This window comes from Callospermophilus lateralis, chromosome 4, assembly GCF_048772815.1.
Source record: "Callospermophilus lateralis isolate mCalLat2 chromosome 4, mCalLat2.hap1, whole genome shotgun sequence".
NCBI lineage: Eukaryota > Metazoa > Chordata > Mammalia > Rodentia > Sciuridae > Callospermophilus > Callospermophilus lateralis.
In genome coordinates, this window is record NC_135308.1 from 104688416 (window position 1) to 104707653 (window position 19238).

Genomic DNA, 19238 nt, shown 5'->3' on the forward strand with positions numbered 1-19238 from the left:
CTTTTTTGCTTATGTTTTTTTAAGAAAAAAATTCTTATATGGCACCACCTCTTTTTCTCATATCTCAACCCCCAGCCCCTGCCACTGACTTCCTTCCCTGATCATCTTTTAAGAATCCCAAAAATCATCATCCACATAAACACCAAGACTTCTTCTTCTCCCTTTTCCCTCTACTCCCCATTTCCTTAACTCTTCTTTCTATCTCCAAGTACAGGTGGGAAATAATTGAGAAACCATTTTTTAGTGAATGGAATTTTGATCGCAGTTCACATGAAATCTCCAGAGATTGCTTTCAAACCAAAACCAATTTCACACCCAGTAGAAAAGTTCAGTTTCACAAAAGGAAAAACCAAATGGGAGCATCCAAGAAATGCCTTTCTAAAAAGAAGCCAATTCTAAATACAATGGCCCAATTACTACCAGGAAATATTCTTTTCCTTAAGCTAAGAAATAAAAAGAGAATTGCTGTATCGATGATAGGGTGTCATTTATCCAGGGCAAGTGAAAGGTATTCTACTTACAAGTCATTTTCTTTTCCAAGCATATGTTTTCATCAGTTATATTTTAACAAAGGCCTAAATTTAATATCAATTTTCTTGCAAGTAGCACAGAAAGAGCAAAAGATGGTATTAGTGAGGGAAAAAGGAAAGGCAAATGCTACGCTACAGCCTTACCAGTAGTTAACAGGTACCATTACCAATTCAGTTTTTGCTAATGTTTCAGATCAAAATATTCGAAAGTCATTCAGCCTTAGTGCTTTGGGTTTTCTGAACTTTCCAAATGACATGTCTATTTGCTGATGGTATCTGAAAAATAAGGGGAGGCGAGACCAATATGAGATTCATTCACACACACACACACTGATAGAAAAGATATGATGCATTCTTTCATCTTTTTTCTTTGTGTACTTTTTTCGTATTGTCAGCTTGAAATGATTCCCAGATGAGGAACCTACTAGACACTGAAGGCTTTACTCCACTCACACAGCCTCCTTCCCTCCAGGCTTATTCTTCTTTAGTTAGTGTGCTCAACAGACAGAGGAGTGGAATAGACATGGAAACTCCTAAAAAGTTCAGGCAGTCCTATCTGCAAACTTCTGTCAGCTACATAGGTAGAAGTCTTGAATAAATTTAACTGTTTTACATTGAGCTAATGGATTGAAATTTCAAATTAATATTTTGTTTAAGACTTTCATATTTAAGTTGGTTAAAATATTAATTAGATATAGCACTTATGATTTCATGATAATTTAGTAATTAAAGCATAATTGTGTGTATTAATGCCTGTGAATCCATCTCAAATGTTTTTTTCAGATTTAATGTATTGTTTCTTTATATACTCATCATGAACTTTAATTTGGTCCCTCTATCTAAAAGCCAAGAGCAGGTGAAACACGAAATAACTAAAGTCAGTGTGGGAATTAGTTCCCTGTTGGTCTCTAGTGCCACCATGTCAGGTCCTCCATCTTTTGGCTCAAATTGATCTGAATTCCAAGAAATCCAGACAGGAGTCTTTGATACTGTACATTCTGAACAGCTGCTAGCAGAGATGATTAATAAAGCCCCCTGGTATAAGTTGAAGAATTTGGTTAAGTGAATGAAATCCTCTTTACTTTGTCCTCTTCTACAACACATGTTATTAGAGATTCATATTTTTGAAAAATAGCAAAACAAAATATGACACACTTATTTCAAATTTATTAAATACAGATCACTTCCTTTCTCTAAAAATGTAAGATCAGTTCTCCAGAATGCAAGAGATAAACATAGATAGATGTAAATCATTTCTGTGTTAGTTTCTTATTACTACATTAAAGAGAAAAATATAAGGATCTAAGTTATGACTTAATTTTGATTTTGAATGCATACTGCTACCTAATGTACATAAAATAACCATCACAGAATGAAATTGATGAATCCAACAGCTGTCTGCATTTAAATGATTATAAAATGAATACTTTTAAGAAGTCAGTTTTGGAAGTTTTTGCTACTTGGAAATGAAACAAATCACAAATATGATTTTATGTTGATTTTCTCTGACAGGACTGGGAATTCCCCCACTTCATGGGAGATGTCGATGTAAACCTCCCTGGGTTGCACACTCCTCACATGCAGTTCAAGATCCCTTTCTTCCAGAAGATCTTCAAAGAGGAATACCGCATTCACATAACAGGTATGCTGTATAATTGAACACCATTTGATTGTCTGCTATCCAGTGTTTGCTCTAAACAAACAAACCAAAACATTTGAGAGGCACCAGTTCAATTTTTTCTCTCATTAAAGGTGGTTCGTGTTGGCTGGGGACTGAGCACCACCAATCTGGGACTTTGGCTACTAATAGCCTTGACAATTTCAGTGTTAACATCTAACAGGCAGATGAGGATAAAAAGAATAGGGGAGATGTTTAAGACTTACCTGTTGTTTAACCACCTTGGCCTGAAAAATAAACACATCACCTCTACTCATGTTCCAATTGTGGTAACTAGCAGATATTCCTTCTTGGAGTCAAAGTGAACCAGGGGCGCACAGACCCCTGCTGGGTTGCCCCTCGTAGCATTCCAGTATATGATTACGGAAGGGGGAGGACACATCTTTGAAACCGATAACACTTCTGTCATTCTCCATGTACCTCACGGCTTTGATCTTGCTCATTGGGTATTTCTTTTCTCACAATGTGTGGTATACATTTTCAACATTAAAACTTCTTCATTTTCTACCGACATCAAGACAATGGAATTCCAAATGCTCCAATCAGTTCCTATGCCATTATGGAGTTAGGACACTTACCCGTTCATTTTGTTAAACCTACTTCTGTGTCTGAACATGGGTTTGTCTTAAGTGATTCTTTTGTAGACCCCAGAGTATTTCATTTTCAAATATTTCCTGCTTTTGAAATGACTAAAATATGATCTGTTATAATGTTCTTTCATGAAATTTTAGTCATTCTCATCTGAAAAAAAAAGGCTTCCTGGAGTTACATTTTATACTTCTTTCTCTTTATAACAAGAAGCAGACAGCTGAATTATCACAGATAAATTGGCATTAGCTCCCAAGCTGTTCAAATGCAGGGAATGAAGGCACATGTGTTTTAAGGACAATGGCCTAAGATCCCACACCTGCTATAATAAAAATTGCTGAAGAAATCTGTGCTTACACTACCGTCTGTGCTGCTGAATAAAAATAGCCCAAGCACAGAAAACCTTAACATCTGAACACTGCAGAAAACCTTTGCTTCCCAGCTTGGAGGCTGTTTTTTCCTTTGAGCGTGAGGCGACCTTCCTAAATTGGAGAATGAGCTCATGAATAAGGAAGATGCAGCAGGTTTCTTTTCCTATTCAAAATGAATGAGTCCCATCTATTAAATTCACTGGGTAAATCAATCAATTTGAGTTCAGGTCACATAGTGTGGTTTCTGAGTCCCCACTTAATCTCTGCAGCATGCTACCCTCTCGGACTTCTAAAACAGCTATCATACACATGGCATCAGCATATCCCTTTGGGTGGGCTTTTGCCTGGACCATCTGTTCTAGCTACTAGCTCTTGTCCCAGGCTATCACTGTGCTAATATTGTCTCTGACTATCAGAATGCCTGTCAAAAATATACTGCTTAAGTGCAGAACATTGGTTTAAGGCAAAAAAAAAAAAAAAATTGAAGAACACATTAGTTAAAAAAAAATTGAGCTGTTAAAAATATTTAATTTAGGGCTATTTTACATGACTTTGTTATTATATACACTGTCCTTTATTGAAGGAAGAAGATCCAGGATTTTTAATGAGCAATGTTTACACAATTTGAATACTTTTTCTTAAAAAGATGAATACAAAAGTATATTAGAAAATTATCTGAAGTGCCTTGGAAGGGAGCCATGCACATAGGACTCCCTGAAACTCCAGTGTCATTAACATTAAAGTAAAGTCCACACTACATTTAGAGAAAAGCAGACATGTGACTTGAAACTCTTGCCCTCCCCCGCGCCTCCGTATTATTTTCTAAAAGCTGTACAGGAAGAAAAACTACTTAAATTTTTGTAATGAAGAATGCATGTAAATAAGATTTTTCAGAAGGTGGGAACATAGCCACATCACTGGAGGAACCTTATATGGATCACTGGGCTCCATCCCTAATGGGTCTGACCCAGAAGGCCTGGGAAAGGGCAAGGGAATGAGATTTCCCCAGGTGACGTTGATAATTTAGAAGTGCTCCGCTTTGATGGAGAAGCTACAGATGACTCCAGAATGTCTCCATGAAATTGGCCATGAAAATAATTATTACTTGGATCTACTGGGAAGGCCTTTGAGGATTCTGGTGTTTAAATTCAAAATAAAGTAGGGGAGGGGAAGGCTTTGCCATTAAGAATTCTATCATTAACTCTGATTTGTGGTAAATCCAATTTGTTCACATGCCTCCACAGACCCATTGTTAAAATACCTGGGAAAATGGCTACAGGTTTGCAGGCTGAAGAAAGAGCTCTTCCCCTCTCATTGTGCTCTGTTTCTATTACTACCTCTTTTCTGTTAATCAACTGAAGAAGCTGGCAAGGTGCAGAGGTTACTATGGAAAAGCATCTAATCCTGAAGGGCCTTCTACTTTATCTCACCTTCTAAGACAATTGTTTCTGAGGGAAAAGCTTAGATAAAATTTCCAAAATTCTGTGCTTTGTCATGTATTTTAATACTCTCCATAATTAGATGGAAAAATTTCTTGCAAGATTCCATGTGAACTGCAAATGCTTACTTGTTGACCAGCTGCCCCAACATTTGCTTTGTTTTTAAAGGACACTTCAGTACTTTCCTTGAGAAGCAAATATACTTATCACACTGGGGTGGTGGCTAAGCATGAAACCCTCTATATTCATCATGGAACTCATACTTTAAAGTATGCTAGAATCACCTGGAGACGTTAAAAAAGAAATCCATCAGTCGTACATACACCCAGGATTTAATGCCCGTGGTATGGGGGCAGGGCCTTGAATCCATCGTTCTCTCAACAACATGTGGTAACGGGGCAGGCAGCCAGAGGAGCACTCTTAGAGAAATTCTGCTGCTGAGAAACATTTCTATAGGCAGAATTCATCTAATCTCAGCTTTTATTCATTTTCATATGCAATTGTTAAAACCAAAATGCAAATTCAATAGAATAGCCGGTAAGAAAGGCATATGGCAGAGTCCTTCCTTCCAGGAGCTGGAAAGTTCAGAGCTGAACCAACCGAAATTGTCTCAAATTGGAGAATGATCAGGGAAAGGTGCTAGTCTGGGTGTTCACAGAAGAAGCAGGGGCCAGGGATAGGAAGGAACCCTGAGGGCTCCTAGATGCCTTCCCCCATTGCTTTATCTCCCTGTGTTTATACTGCACTTGAAGAGCCGGGGCAAAGACAGCCAAGGGTCTTCCAGAGTCAGAGGTAGCCCCACCTTGGCCCCAGCTGCCACATTTCTATGACCTAGACAAGGCATTCAGCACATTCTGAAGCAACTGAGGGTAAAGGTTTGATGCATGTGCTGCAGCTCTGTACTTATTGGTGGTGTGGCCCTCCCTCATCAAGTTCCTTAACTTCTCAGAGGCTCAGTTTCTTATCTCCTAAATGGGAACAGTTGTGAGAATTAATGTACAAGTGCAAGGTCCTTAAAACAGTGCCTGCCCTGTAGTAAGCTTTCACTATTTTTTTACCTAAAGTTTTTCCTTTCATTCATACAGAGCTTGTGTTTCCTATTTAATTCGAAACATTGGGTAGCCTGAGACAGTGTTCTCTTACCATTTATCCACTATTCTGAGTGCTCTGCTGTTACCTACTGTCATGAGTCCTCAGGCAGAAGAAAGCTGGAATGGAAAATGCTCTCTCCCGGCGCAATGCTCTATGCAGAGGGTTATCTGACACTGATGAGTTCCCATTGACATTTTAAAAGCATTTAGGATTTGAGTATTTTTTAATCCTGATTCCAAGCTAGCTTTATTTATGCATGTCAGAAATAACTTGAATTGTTGCATCTGTTTAGCTCATCTGGATCCCCCTTGACAGATGGTTTGCTGCAGTATGTATGAGCTTTCATTTTATAAGCTGGGCTACAGCTTATAAAAATAAATCATCTTTATCCAAGGGTGTGTTAAAACATTTTTTCTTGGAATTTTGACTTCAGCTAACAAAGGGATAAGTGATTAGTGATTCATCACATTGGTACTTTTAGCCCAAGTCCATTGTTCTTCTCTTAAAGAAAAATGCTAAAAGCGACTGCATAATTTTCCCCTCTGCCCTCTTCCCTTTTACCTAAAAGGTGAGTGCAGAGATGGATTTAAAAAATGTGATGCACTAAACCTCTGGAGGCGAGAGAGGAATGGCCTCTCAATTCAGTCTCAGAAACTCCTCTGAGTCCTATTAATGCCAATCCCGGTGGAAACTCTGCCATCTGTCATCCCAGCTAGACAAAGGAAGTGTCCCATCGGTGGCCATCATCTGAGTAAATTAGGAGGGGGTTGAGGGAAAGGCCAGAAGGAAGGCCTGTGCAGCCACGAGAAGAGTTCTCACTGTTGGCACAATGATGCCCCCGGGAACCCTTTCGGCAAAAATGGAAAATGTAGAAGTAAACAAGCTTCCACAGCGTCTGTGTTCCACTTCAGTTTCCTGAGTGGTGTGAGGGCACAGGTGCTCAACAAGAGCGAGGATGTGCAAACTAATGAATAAAAGCCCTTCATTTTATTTCCATAGGTGTGTGATTTCTGGCAAATGAGTTCCCAGAGATTGTTTTCTTAAAGAGTTCTCCTATGTCAATCAGCTGAGGGGTAGTGCCGGGGAGGGACAGGATTCTAATCCATCCAGCATAAGATTCTGACAAGATCAGCAAGGGACTTGTTATAGGGAAATATGATACATCCTGTCCACAAGGACGGTCCCCAAAGATCACGAATTTTCCAGAGTACATGAAGACCTCTTGCTCGTCTCTCAATGGGGAATTTTTCCAAATCTCTCCTGAAGCTATTTTCATTTTCAATGCATTTGTACAGTTCTAGAAGTTAACTATGTTTACTTTTATAGGAAGCAACAATTCCTTTTATTCATACAAAACTTGTCTTCAGGACTCTGGTTGCTTTGCCCCATAGCCTGTGAGTCCTTGCTGGACCTGAGTTAGTCTGCCCAACTCAAGCTGAGCATCCTGCATTCAAGCATTTTTGCAATAAAACTCACATCCCTTCAGGAATGTCTTCACAGCCAGAGAAAAGGACTTAGAATACAGAATTAATCATAATTTTAGAGATATGAATATTTTGCTTTTCCCAATTTTCCAGATGATATCCAATTTAGGCATATCTGAACGTCACCACATGATTGCAACACATGCATTTGATTCAAAACACTAAGACTTCATTCTTTGTGTTTTTCTGGGCACATTGTCTCAGAATATATATGTTGGTTAACGGACATTTTCTGAGTTAATGTGTGTCAAAAACCAGGCTAGGATCCAGAGAACAGAGAAATGAGCATGACACCATTCCCGTGACACATTTTCAAGAAAGTCATAGGCTAATGGCCATCTAATTCAGTACACCCGCATGGCCTCTTCTTTTTATTTTTATTATCACAAAGTGATCTACCAAGTACTACCTGTACTTGTCATATTGAATTACTTCTGAAAGGAATAGTCTCCCACTTAGGAAGTTAGTAATGACAAGAGAGGCACTTTAAGAAGCTTTATCAATTTGCTTTTAAGTCTTAAGAAGGTACTTTACTAACTCAATTATTATTAATTCATAAATTAGTAAGTAAATATCTTCAGTTTACTAAATGATCTCTTCATGACCTAAGTCCTTAAGTGGTTTCTAGTGATCCCCCAGTTATTTAGGGAGCGACCCGAAGAGGTGATAACTCAGTGAGCCCTGTTTTCACTGCTCTGTCTAAAATAAGAGAACATTGAATACGGCCAAGAAGATTGATAGAAAACTATTTTATTTATCCAAAATTTGTCTTCTTCAAGGTCATGGTTTCCCGCTGTCCCATGATGGGTGCTGAAGAGCTCTGTGGACCATGACTCTAGTGCACCTGCCCTGGGTGTCTGGCTGAGTAGTGTCAAATCCCAGTTGAACAGGTGCCCATAGAACAGCTCAATTATAGTGCTGACTGGCAAATGTTCTGAGTAAAGGATTAAAAACTGGAATTACCAAGCATGGTGGTACCTGTGACTCAGAAGACTGAGGCAAGAGGTTCCAAGTTCAAAGCCAGCCTCAGCAACTTAGCAAGCCCTTGTCTCAAAAAAAAAAAAAAAAAAAAAAAAAAAAAAAAATTTAGAAGGGCTGGAACATAGCTCAGTGGAAAAGGTCTCCTGGGTTCAATCTCAGTAACAGATACACACACCACACACATACAATCATAGTTGCATTTTTGAATCATGACTGGTTTATTACATGGTAGAAATATCATCACTTTATTGCCTTTCCCCTTAACTTATAAAAATAACACTTTCCCCCAAATTGTTGTCTTTTGCTGTGTTAAGTGAGGGTGATGTTTAATGAAGAATCCTTTTAAAATTAACTGTCCCAGAATTCTATAAAATCCCACAAAGTAAAAAGATAAAATTTCCATTATAATATCATTTCTGACAATCAGTAAGATTCATTAAAAGCACAAAATACAAGAAAGTGGTAATCCCACCAACACCATGCAGTGATTTCTCATTAAAGGAGACAGTGAGATATTTCAACAAGGAGATTAATAGGAATAACGTATGGATTCTTAGCCTACCTCCTTGCTGATTTACATCATGCTGTGCAGCTGAAACAACAGGGGGAAATGCAAAGCTCTCGTGTGATTAATGCGGAAACACTGAACCTCTCGTCACTGTTGATCATATATGCACAACAGCACACTTGGGGAAATGGCTACAGAAGAAGTACTTTCTATTCTCTCCATTTTGTGTCTATATCCTTTCCATATGGGTCATTTCAGGGACTCAAATTTATTTTTTATGGTAAACAGTGTTTCTCAGAATATACAGTTTTTTAAAGGAAACCTTTCTCCATATGAAAACTGTGTATTCCATCTGTTTTGCTCTAATGGTGAGATTTTTCTGGCCCATCATAAAACATTAAGGTTTAGGCAATGTTTATTTCACAGACTCATCAAAGAGACTTTTCAGGCTAGGAAGAAACCTGAAGGATTATACAGCTCAACTCCTTCACTTTATAGACAAGAGCATAGAGATTGTGCTGCCCTGCCTGACTTTGCTTTCTGGTTTACCACATCTCGCAGGGCAAAATAATTTTTTTTTTTTTAAAGAGGAGAAAGCATTACCAAGGTAACAAAACACTGTGTGAGAAAATGGGAAGATGGATGATAGAGAGAAAGATGAATATCCTTCCTCTGTGCAAATAGATAAATGGACTGGAGGTCACATCAGGAGGTTGGAAACAAACACAAATAAAAAGAAGGACCATTCCTTCTGCCCTTTTAAACACCTTCAAGTTTCAACTGAGTGGCTATGACAGTGGGGGGTGAAGGGCAGGGGGATGCTGGCCCATCCACAGGAAAATGAAAGGAACTAGAATGTTAATATGCAGCCTGCCTCACTCTCTTCTCCCATCTCCCCCTCTGCTGTTTCCCACCTCACTTGGCCTCTCAACTCTGGGGAACACCACCCCTTGCTGTTTCACCTCAAAATCTGTGTATATAAAAGAACTCTTCTCAGACCCAGTGCTAGTGCAAGTTGTAGACAACCTGTCAATGACTAAGGATTTTTCAGATATTAAATGTGCTGATTTAAAGAAGTCTATTTACATGTATTTACAAACTGGGCCTCTTGGATTTCTGGTCCCAGGTGACTTACCTATAGATGTCAACACTCAGAATGTCATGCTAGTTTATCCAAACTGAAAAATTTGATCACTTTTAAGATATATCTCTGTTACAAGTCGTATACACCTGTCTTTCACTCTATTCTATCACCAAGATGTTACATTATCTGGACTGTGGAAGCAAAAGAAAGAAACTGGAGAAATAATACCACCCTATATTTTTTTGGCAAACTTAATATTTCAGATATAACCTCTTATTTTATTCTCACAAGAAGATCCTTTGAATAGTTACACTGGTATTAGTTCTTCATTTCATAGAATAAAAAAAAATTGGACTCTACCTGGAGTTAATAAATAGAAGGATTTGGGGGAGGAAGGAAAAAATCATAGAACTGGAAGCCATCTCATTAGTGTCCTCAATTTGAAAATAGAATAACTGTGGTGAAGCAAGTCTGAACAGGTTACCTGGGGTCATATTACCAAAGTTTGCTGTTGAGATGGGACCTACATCTGCTGATTTCCTCACTGCATGCCCTCTCACAGTTTGGTAAGGATGTATAGGAGCCTGGGGATGATATCCATTAATTGAAGTTAGGCTTCGCAGTTTTAATTTGCTTCTCCTCTACTCCATCTAAATATTCAGACTTTGGGGCATGTGAAAAATAACATAAATTGATTATTTCATGTGGAAATGAAGGGCCAGACTGTATCCAACTGGTAGAATATCCAGCAGTATCCAACTGGTAGAAAAATAATTAGAGACTATAGAGAAAAGCTCCTCTGTGTTTTTTTCTTAGTTTGGCCAGTGCCCATCACTTCCACTTTGCTTCAGCAATTTTATTGGTCTTTTATGTTTTCTATGACCATGAACACATGGAGCATCTTCTCCCCATCAGGAAAGTACCCTTTGCCAATCTCCATGAGTGTTCTTGAGTTCTCTGATTCTGGGTTACTGCTATCTCCAGTTTTTTATATCCTGTTAACCCTAGCAACAGGAAACCCATTATGAGGGATTATCCTATTTGTGATTTTATTTTTAAAAGACTTAAAGAGGGAGACATTTGTGGCAGACAGTCATACAAACTCAAGGATCTCTTACCTCTATTATTTAATCTAGTTTTGGTAACACATGCAGTTTATAGCAAGAGAACAGGTCTGAATCTCCTACAGCAGAGAAGAACCCAAAGCCCCTCTTCAACTTTCTGTTTGATGAGGAAACTACAGATTAGTGCCCCCTTAACACCAGACAAGGTTTGAGACACATAGTTCAGGGGACAGAGTGCTTGCTTGCTGCACAGGAGGCCCTGAGTTCAGTCCCCAGGACCACATAGGCAACCTCTGTGCTTCATACCAGGAGAGAAGCTCTGAACATTTTCACTTCATCTATTTTATCCCTACCCTGCCTTGTTTTTTTTTTTTTTTTTTTTAATGATCTCTAATCTTTTCCTCCTCTCTCCTCTTGGCTCTTCTCTTCTACATCACGATATTTTTTTGAAGGATAATAAAAGCATAAACTAAAAAAATAATAATTAAAAAAGCTAAATTTTCCAAAGTGTTCTCTGTCGTGTTTTACCTTCAAGGACCTAATGAATGGGAACTTCCTCCAAAATCCTAAAATTACTCCTCCGTTTTTATTCCATGTTCTCAACATCTACAGCATTTGTCTTCTGTATTACTCTTTTGGTATCTATCAAATTTGACCTCTTATTGTCATGTGTTGATGTCTTTGTCCTTTCCCCTAACTAGATGATGAATTCCCTCTGGAAGGCAGAAACATATGCCTTCGCTATCTACCAATGTGTCCTACACGGAGTGATTATGAGCTCAATAAATATTGTCACCCCTTGTTTATTTGCTTTTTTTTTTCAAACCCAAACTAGAAAATAACTTAGAACAGTGAAAATGTTGTTTCCAGACATGATAAAATATTTATAACATTTGGCACTAAGTTCAAATCACTCCTTAGAACTTCAAAACTAGATCAGGTGTATACTAAGAACCTACCATAAAACAAGACAAGAAAAGAAGTAGTAACTTAAAATGTCCAATGGTATTATCTTCAAATAAAAAGAAAATAATTTGGGCATAGTAGCTGAAAGTATAATTGAAACTTCTAGGGCCTTTTACATATATCACCAAATTTGCTACAACAAAATGACAAAGTGGACTTCACTATATCAAGACAATATACTTGATGCTATAAATTTGTAATGAAGTAATACAAATATTATAATGGATACTAGTATCCCTTGGAAATTTTTCTACATTCTTTGCATTTGCAGATGTAAAGACACCACTCAGTAAGACATCACTAAATAACATCTTGTTTATAAAAGATTTTAAAGACCGCAAAGAAATCGTAATAGTTACATTCTCCAAATCATGTCTTTTAAAGCAGTTCATTAGTTTTGATCATATTTGTGATGAATTCATTCCATCCATTGATAATTTAATGCAATTATTTTTAAAGACTTGAAACAATTGCTCAAGGATTATTGATCTGAATCACATCAACTAATGGCTTAATCAACAGGTTACCTACAATAGCAATGTGAATTCAATTGATATACTACTGTGCTTGCATTACAAAATGATTTATTTCTTGCCCAAATATAATTATAAAACTGCAAGAGCTGTTCAATCATACATTGGACTTTCTAAGAATTTCATTAGAACTTTGTTTTTCAACACTAATTAAAATGTACTAGAAAATAACCTACATGGAACCAAATTTGATGTAGCTGTGGTGCCCATAAAACAAGGACTTAATCTTGTTGCTATAAATATCATAAGATATTGGTTTGGGGATCTACAGTTAGGTTTTTCATATGTTTAGAATGAATTTAGTTAGCTTCCTTTGCCAATTAACTTTAAGGCAGCCTAGTACTGTCAAAAATTTAATTGTTAACAGGTTTAAAATATGAACAATTTATATTAATGCCATTATCTTCATTTTACTGTAGAAAACCCTATTGCAATTTTATGGGTCTATGATTAATGCAGTATTTCTTTTTTAATGCAGGTAAATGGTTTAACTATGGAATTATCTTTCTCGTCTTGATTTTGGATCTTAATATGTGGAAGAACCAAATATTTTATAAACCTCATGAGTATGGGCAGTATATTGGCCCAGGGCAGAAGATATATACAGTGAAAGACTCAGAAAGCTTAAAGGATTTGAACAGAACCAAGCTGTCCTGGGAATGGAGGTCCAATCACACTAACCCTCAGACTAATAAAACGTATGTTGAGGGAGACATGTTCTTGCACAGCAGATTCATAGGGGCTAGCCTTGATGTCAAGTGTCTGGCCTTTGTTCCAAGTTTAATAGCTTTTGTGTGGTTTGGATTCTTCATTTGGTTCTTTGGACGGTTTTTGAAAAATGAGCAAGGCATGGAGAATCAAGACAAAACTTACACTCGCATGAAAAGAAAATCCCCATCAGAACATAGCAAAGACATGGGAATCACACGAGAAAACACCCAGGTCTCAGTGGAAGACCCACTGAACGACCCTCCTTTGGTTTGCATCAGATCCGACTTCAACGAGATTATTTACAAGTCCTCCCATCTGACATCCGAAAACTTGAACTCCCACCTGAATGAATCCACCAGTGCAACAGAAGCTGATCAAGACCCAACAACTTCTAAAAGTACCCCTACGAACTAGATTCACTTATGTGGAGATAGCACAAACAGTAACCTTGAGTGTAACTTTAAAAAATTAGTCTTTCCTTTTGTAAATGTAAGGTTTACGTAGTGCTAGGTAAAGAAATACGAACAATGCCACAAAGGTGCTCAACATGCTTTTTCTAGGACTCATTGTTTTCTATTTGTATTATGATACATGTGCCTACTATATATTTAACAGTCCTCTAGAGATTGCTTTTCACAACTGCACAAGCTACATACCGACTTTCCAGCCTAGTAGATTAGCCAACTACCCATGTATCTGATGTTCAACCATAGTGGTGCCTTGAGACATTAAACTGTTCTTAACTGTACCAGAAATGAAGTGTGGAACAGTTCTCTAACTTATTTCACCTGGTATTTTTTTTTTATACAACTCTTTTGATTTACACTTGATGTCTGAGCAGGAAACAGACATTGCCAAGATGTGGTTTGGAAAGGATCTCTTGGTTGTCTCTTTGGCAGCAGAGTTGGTGACTTTGACACCTGCACTGCAGAGAAGCATAGTGATCACCTTTTACATTGTATTGGCTGTCTGCCAAATACAAATATAGAAGCAAAATTCAGTAAGAGGAGAACTATAATCCAATGTGGGTCACTACTCATGAAATATGACTTTCTCCAACCAGTAGTTACAATTAGGTGATAATACCTAATTATGTTTTCCTAATTAAAGATAAATTGCTACTTGATTAAAAATCCTGCCCTTTACCTTTGGGAACAAAGGTTAAGAGGTATAGTTGGGTGAACTCTCACATTTATTGGCATTTACACAAAGCCCCAGACAATTGAGGAACTGAATTTGTAATCATGTGGAGGCAGCACAGCCCACCATCTACAATATTTGTACATTTTTCTGTAACTGTGGTTCTGGACAGTGAAAATTGAAAAACATGCCAACGCTGAATAAGTGAACTGCTCTACAGATCACGCAGTGGAACCTTATGTGTTGGGAAAAGCTGTACAAGGAGAAAACGTTCAGTGTCTTTGATGTGTGTGCATTTTGGTTTTTTTTTTTTAAGAACTAAACATTGCACATTAATAAATAAGAAGTATTCATCATAATTATGTGATGTGGTCCTTTTTTTAATAGGATTGAATGGTATCTTGGCTTAATGAGAGCCCATTTGAATGGGTTTTTAAAGCCCTATGCAAGGCAACTTAAGGAATGGAACACTACTAACTTGCTTTTAATTTTATTCCATAAATTGTGGTTACATGTTTCTTGAGGGGCTGAGGGGAGATCATTTTTAGGACAAAATTATTTTCCTGTCACATACTGACATAGCTGCATTTTGTCTTTATGATTTCTTAAATCTTTCTTGTTTTGATCTATCTGCTTTTAAGCCTGCACATGCTGAATTTAGCATGCATAATAGAACTATGCATATATCTGTCACTTGAGAGCCAGCTTTAATAAACATCCTTCTACAATTGTTTACTAAGCAGTTGGAACCATGCCCCTGCTGTTTCTTTTACCTTTAAGCTATGCACGATGTACTTAGAATCATAAATATCTCTGGCACTGAAAATGCAGAGATCAAGTTCGCTAGAGTAATTGTTGACCATGCTGTCCAAAGAAATGTGATCCCTGACATGTGGCAATGTTAGCCATTAGACCAAATTCATACAGCCTAGAATATTCAACTTTTAGCTCTGGGACAAGTAAATAATACCATCTGGGACCATATTTTTGTTTATTCCGAAAGTCATTTTCTTGTAGGATGAAAAAGGAAGTTGATTTAGAAAATAGGCATTTATTACCAGTATGCATTCCTTATGAAAATATGATTTGAGAATTTTTGCATGAGTATTAAGGGAAAAGCTGAACAAGAAGGTCTAATTAGCAGATGTAAAATAGAAAAAGTAACAACTGTAGGGCACCATGCTTATGTGTTTCTGGGAACTGGCTAGAGATGATGACTTTATCAACAGCTATGAAAATATGTATCTAAAGGTTCCATAAGTTTGGCACCATTTGGAATAATTTCCAGAGGTAGAATTTTAATGTACTTAAGATTTGAAACTTTTAAGGCTTCAACTATTCCATTACATATACTGATAATGACCTTTTACATCTATTCATGAGTCCCCTTTCTTTTTTTGCCACATCTGTTTAGATATCATATTTACACCAAGTAACAATTATAAAATTAAATAAAATCAAAGTTAAAATTAAACTTTTAATTCATATTTAGTCTCAAATCATGTGTCATAGACCAATAAACTATTACTCTGCCCAGCTTTTGAACTATTAACAGCATTTTTTAAAAGCCATGTAACAAGCACAGAAGGTGAAGAGTTAAAATAAAAAAAGATTAAAAATAACTCTAAGCACTGATTCTAAAAACATAACACATGTGATATCTTAATTGTAGCAATGCTTAAAGACTACAAACAATTATATTTCTACTGTGCAGTAATTACTATATTTTCTTCCATGCAGTGCAGAATTTTCTCTAATTTGACATAATTTCAGTATCCTGCACTTATAAAGTACTTCATTTGTAGTTTAAATGGAAAATTAAATAAACACTATGAATTTATGCCTGATAATATACACTTAGACATAAATCTTATCACCATATGACCATCTGTATTATATCACCATATTTAGTTACCACATTTTCTCCTTTGTGATGGCTTCTTATCAGGTTATCTTGTCTTTCACACACCTAAGACTTCCAGTGATTTTTACTAGAAATGTTAAGAATTGTTTCTTCTTCATTTATCCCAAAAGTCCAACAGGTACAAAGTCTCCTTTTATTCTCATAGCTTTAGATTTGACAACATATAGTGTGCAGAAGCGCTATTAGAGGGCAGTGCGATGGGGAGAAGTTCAACACAGACACTCAGATGCAAAGGTAGAAGTCAGTATGCTGTATATCACCACTGGGCTCCATGAGCAATTCCGTTATATTACTTGGCTGCCCTTTGGGTCAGCAATGTGACCCAATATGAAGCATGAAAAAGATAGTGCTAATAAATCACTTTTAGCTATGCCCATGACTGATAGTCCATAATGCCAACTGGATTATCTGACAGTCAGCCAAGACCTCAGGACCCCACCATTGCTTATCGTCTATCTGTCCTCAGTCAGAACTAATCCCAATTTTAAATTCCAACTTGTGGTAATGCAACTGCACCCTGGATGTGGTGCTTACAGGGATTTTTCTCTCTGAGACTGTGACTTCTCTCACTACTTTGTGTGGCCCAATTTCCTCTAGTTTTGTCCCTCAGAACCTAAGGCTGTCCTTGTAGCCAGCCACACATATATAAAAGCAAGAGCAACTGCATTAGTTCTGCAGCAGATAATCCAGCATTTTTCTCATTTTTCCCTATACTGCTATTTTGACTTTAATACATTTTTGTGTGCAAAGGGTTATGATTCATGGGAACCAATATGGATAAGAGGATCTAGCTCATAAATACTTGTCTTTCTACCTTTAGGCTAGACTAGCACTTTATTATCATTTGAACAACTAGAGAAGTTTAGATGGAGTGCTTATGACTCACCAGTCACTCTCTAACAGGAAAGAGTTAGAAGAGGTGGATATGTATGATAGAGGTTAGGCAGAGAGTAGAGGATAAGTCAAGGTGGCTGCAATGAAACATTAGGAATAAGAATGGCAATTTACTGTGAACAAGCTTTGAAACTGTAGAGAGGGGATCAAGGGCTTTGCAAAAGGAATATACGGTTCAGATGAGTCCAAAACTCCTGTGGGTTAGATGGAGAACTCAGAAAGATATGTTCAGCTGAGGAGATTACAGAAACACCTGGCTGGTCAGCCTGATGTTCTCTTAAACTTGCTAGCATTAAACTCATTCTGTCCACCCCAGTTAGCACGGCGAGACCTGGGAGAGGAGAAGCAGCACCTGTGGAGCAAACCCCAAAGGTAGAGGAAGAAAATGGGCAACATGAGAGACAGACAAAAACCAACACTCACTTCAGGAAGACTGGAACATTCCCGATGGAAGAACAAAGGGGCAAAGTCTGCTTGTAAGCAATCATCAGCATTTAAAACTGACATCTTCCTAACAAAAGTATTATTCAGGAGCTTTGTGGTGGTAGAGATTCTGAAAAATGTTAGTGGAAATTAAAATCGGAAAGTGACTATTACTAACTTAGTATGTAGAAAATATTCCTGATGATATTTTAATTTAGGGTAAATTATCAATGATTTTGCTTCTGTGAATATAAAATATGGCTACTATATCTCACAGGTTTATTTCCTACCTCCATCCTCCAGTGTGATTTTTCACAGGGTCTTACATTGCTTAACAACAAATAATTATTCTACTGGGCTTCATGGGGACTTCCCCATGTACCTCAGGAAGCTGCTCAGGAAGCCGAGGCAGAAGGATTGCAAGTTTGAAACTAACCGAGGCAATATAATGAGACCCTGTCTCAAAATGAGAAATAAAAGTGGGGAAATGGGGATGTAACTCAGTAATAAATACTCCAGGGTTCATTCAATGCCCAGTACTGAAAAAAAAAAATCTTACCTATGTAACTGAGGATTCTATAATATAAAATAGAGAATTATAGTAACCAAACCAATTCATAGGTGCTCCTTGCACATATGTATTTATTACTTTATCCAATCTTTGCTCAATCCTCAAATTAATAATACCATTTTGAATATTTTCCAAGTTGTTCACATAACTTACCTACTTAATCTTCATGTTAACCCTTGGAGGTAAGTTTGATTAATTTCACTTTACAGATATTCCACCTGAGCACAGAGAGGTTTATTGACTTGTCCCAAGATTATAAAGCTGGACAAATGCAAAGCTAAGATTTGAACTCAGGTTTGTTTGGCCTTCTTAACCTTCTAAATTTCCATTACAATCATTCACAAATATCCATCAAAGCCAGAATATTTCAAACAAGATCTTTACTGAATCACAGAGGGAATAGTTGCAAAAATACAATTTACTTGATTTCTAGCAATTCTTATCACTCCAGATCCTAAGTTACATATTTTTAAATAAATTTGTACAGCTGCCTGGATGCAATTTGCAAGTTAAATCATATGATTGAAAAAGATAAAGTTGAATTAAATGGCAAGAGCAGTCACTTCATTGCCAAGCATTTTGATTTAAGCTACATTTACAATATCACAACATAGATTGGTCCTGAAGCAATTTCTAGCCTTGGGATCAGCGCACTTGCATGCTTGTGTGTGTGTGTCTGTGTCTGTGTCTGTGTCTGTGTGTGGTGTGTGATTACACTTTCTTGGGGAAAGGAAGCAGATAGAACTCTGCATGTTTTGAACACCCCCAACGGCTAAAGGAAAAAGAGGAATAAGTAGTTATGAACATTTATATGAGAAAAAAAATACTGACTAATGGACAGTTCTAGGAGGCATAATTTGAATACATACTTTGAAGTGATCATTTCAAAACTCACTATTTTTTTTTCTCAAAACTTACATTTTAAAACATCTTTGGCAAGGTGAGCAAGCTGCATCCTCACTGGACAAGCACTGGCCATCAAGAGTGGACCTTGAACACTCTTAGTCTTATTATTATCCCAGAGTGGGAGATCCTCTCCGGGTTTTGAAGAGGACTAAATAAGACTGTGAATGTGGAAATTTTCTGGGTTGCGGTGAGTCATGCCAGTGTGAGGTAAATATCACAAGTGGGCTCCAGTCCCCTCCAGCACCCTGCTTTCAGCAGCACCCACTGAGCTTGCCTTCTTCAGCAGTTCTAAGCAGATGTTGCCACTGAACAGAGCTGGGCCATTTGCTCCCAGTTTTCTGTCTCTTGGTC

At 37.5% G+C, this 19238-nt stretch overlaps 1 protein-coding gene across 1 annotated transcript in view; it reads left to right on the forward strand.

Annotated features, from left to right (window-relative positions):
• Positions 1 to 13533, forward strand: part of Tmem117 (transmembrane protein 117) — a 439273-nt gene extending 425740 nt beyond the window's left edge. The window contains exons 6-7 of the mRNA XM_076852782.1: positions 2043 to 2172; positions 12797 to 13533. Coding sequence (XP_076708897.1) covers positions 2043 to 2172; positions 12797 to 13443 — 777 coding nt within the window. The 3' untranslated portion in view covers positions 13444 to 13533. The remainder of the gene's footprint in view (positions 1 to 2042; positions 2173 to 12796) is intronic.
• The last annotated feature ends 5705 nt before the right edge of the window (positions 13534 to 19238 follow it).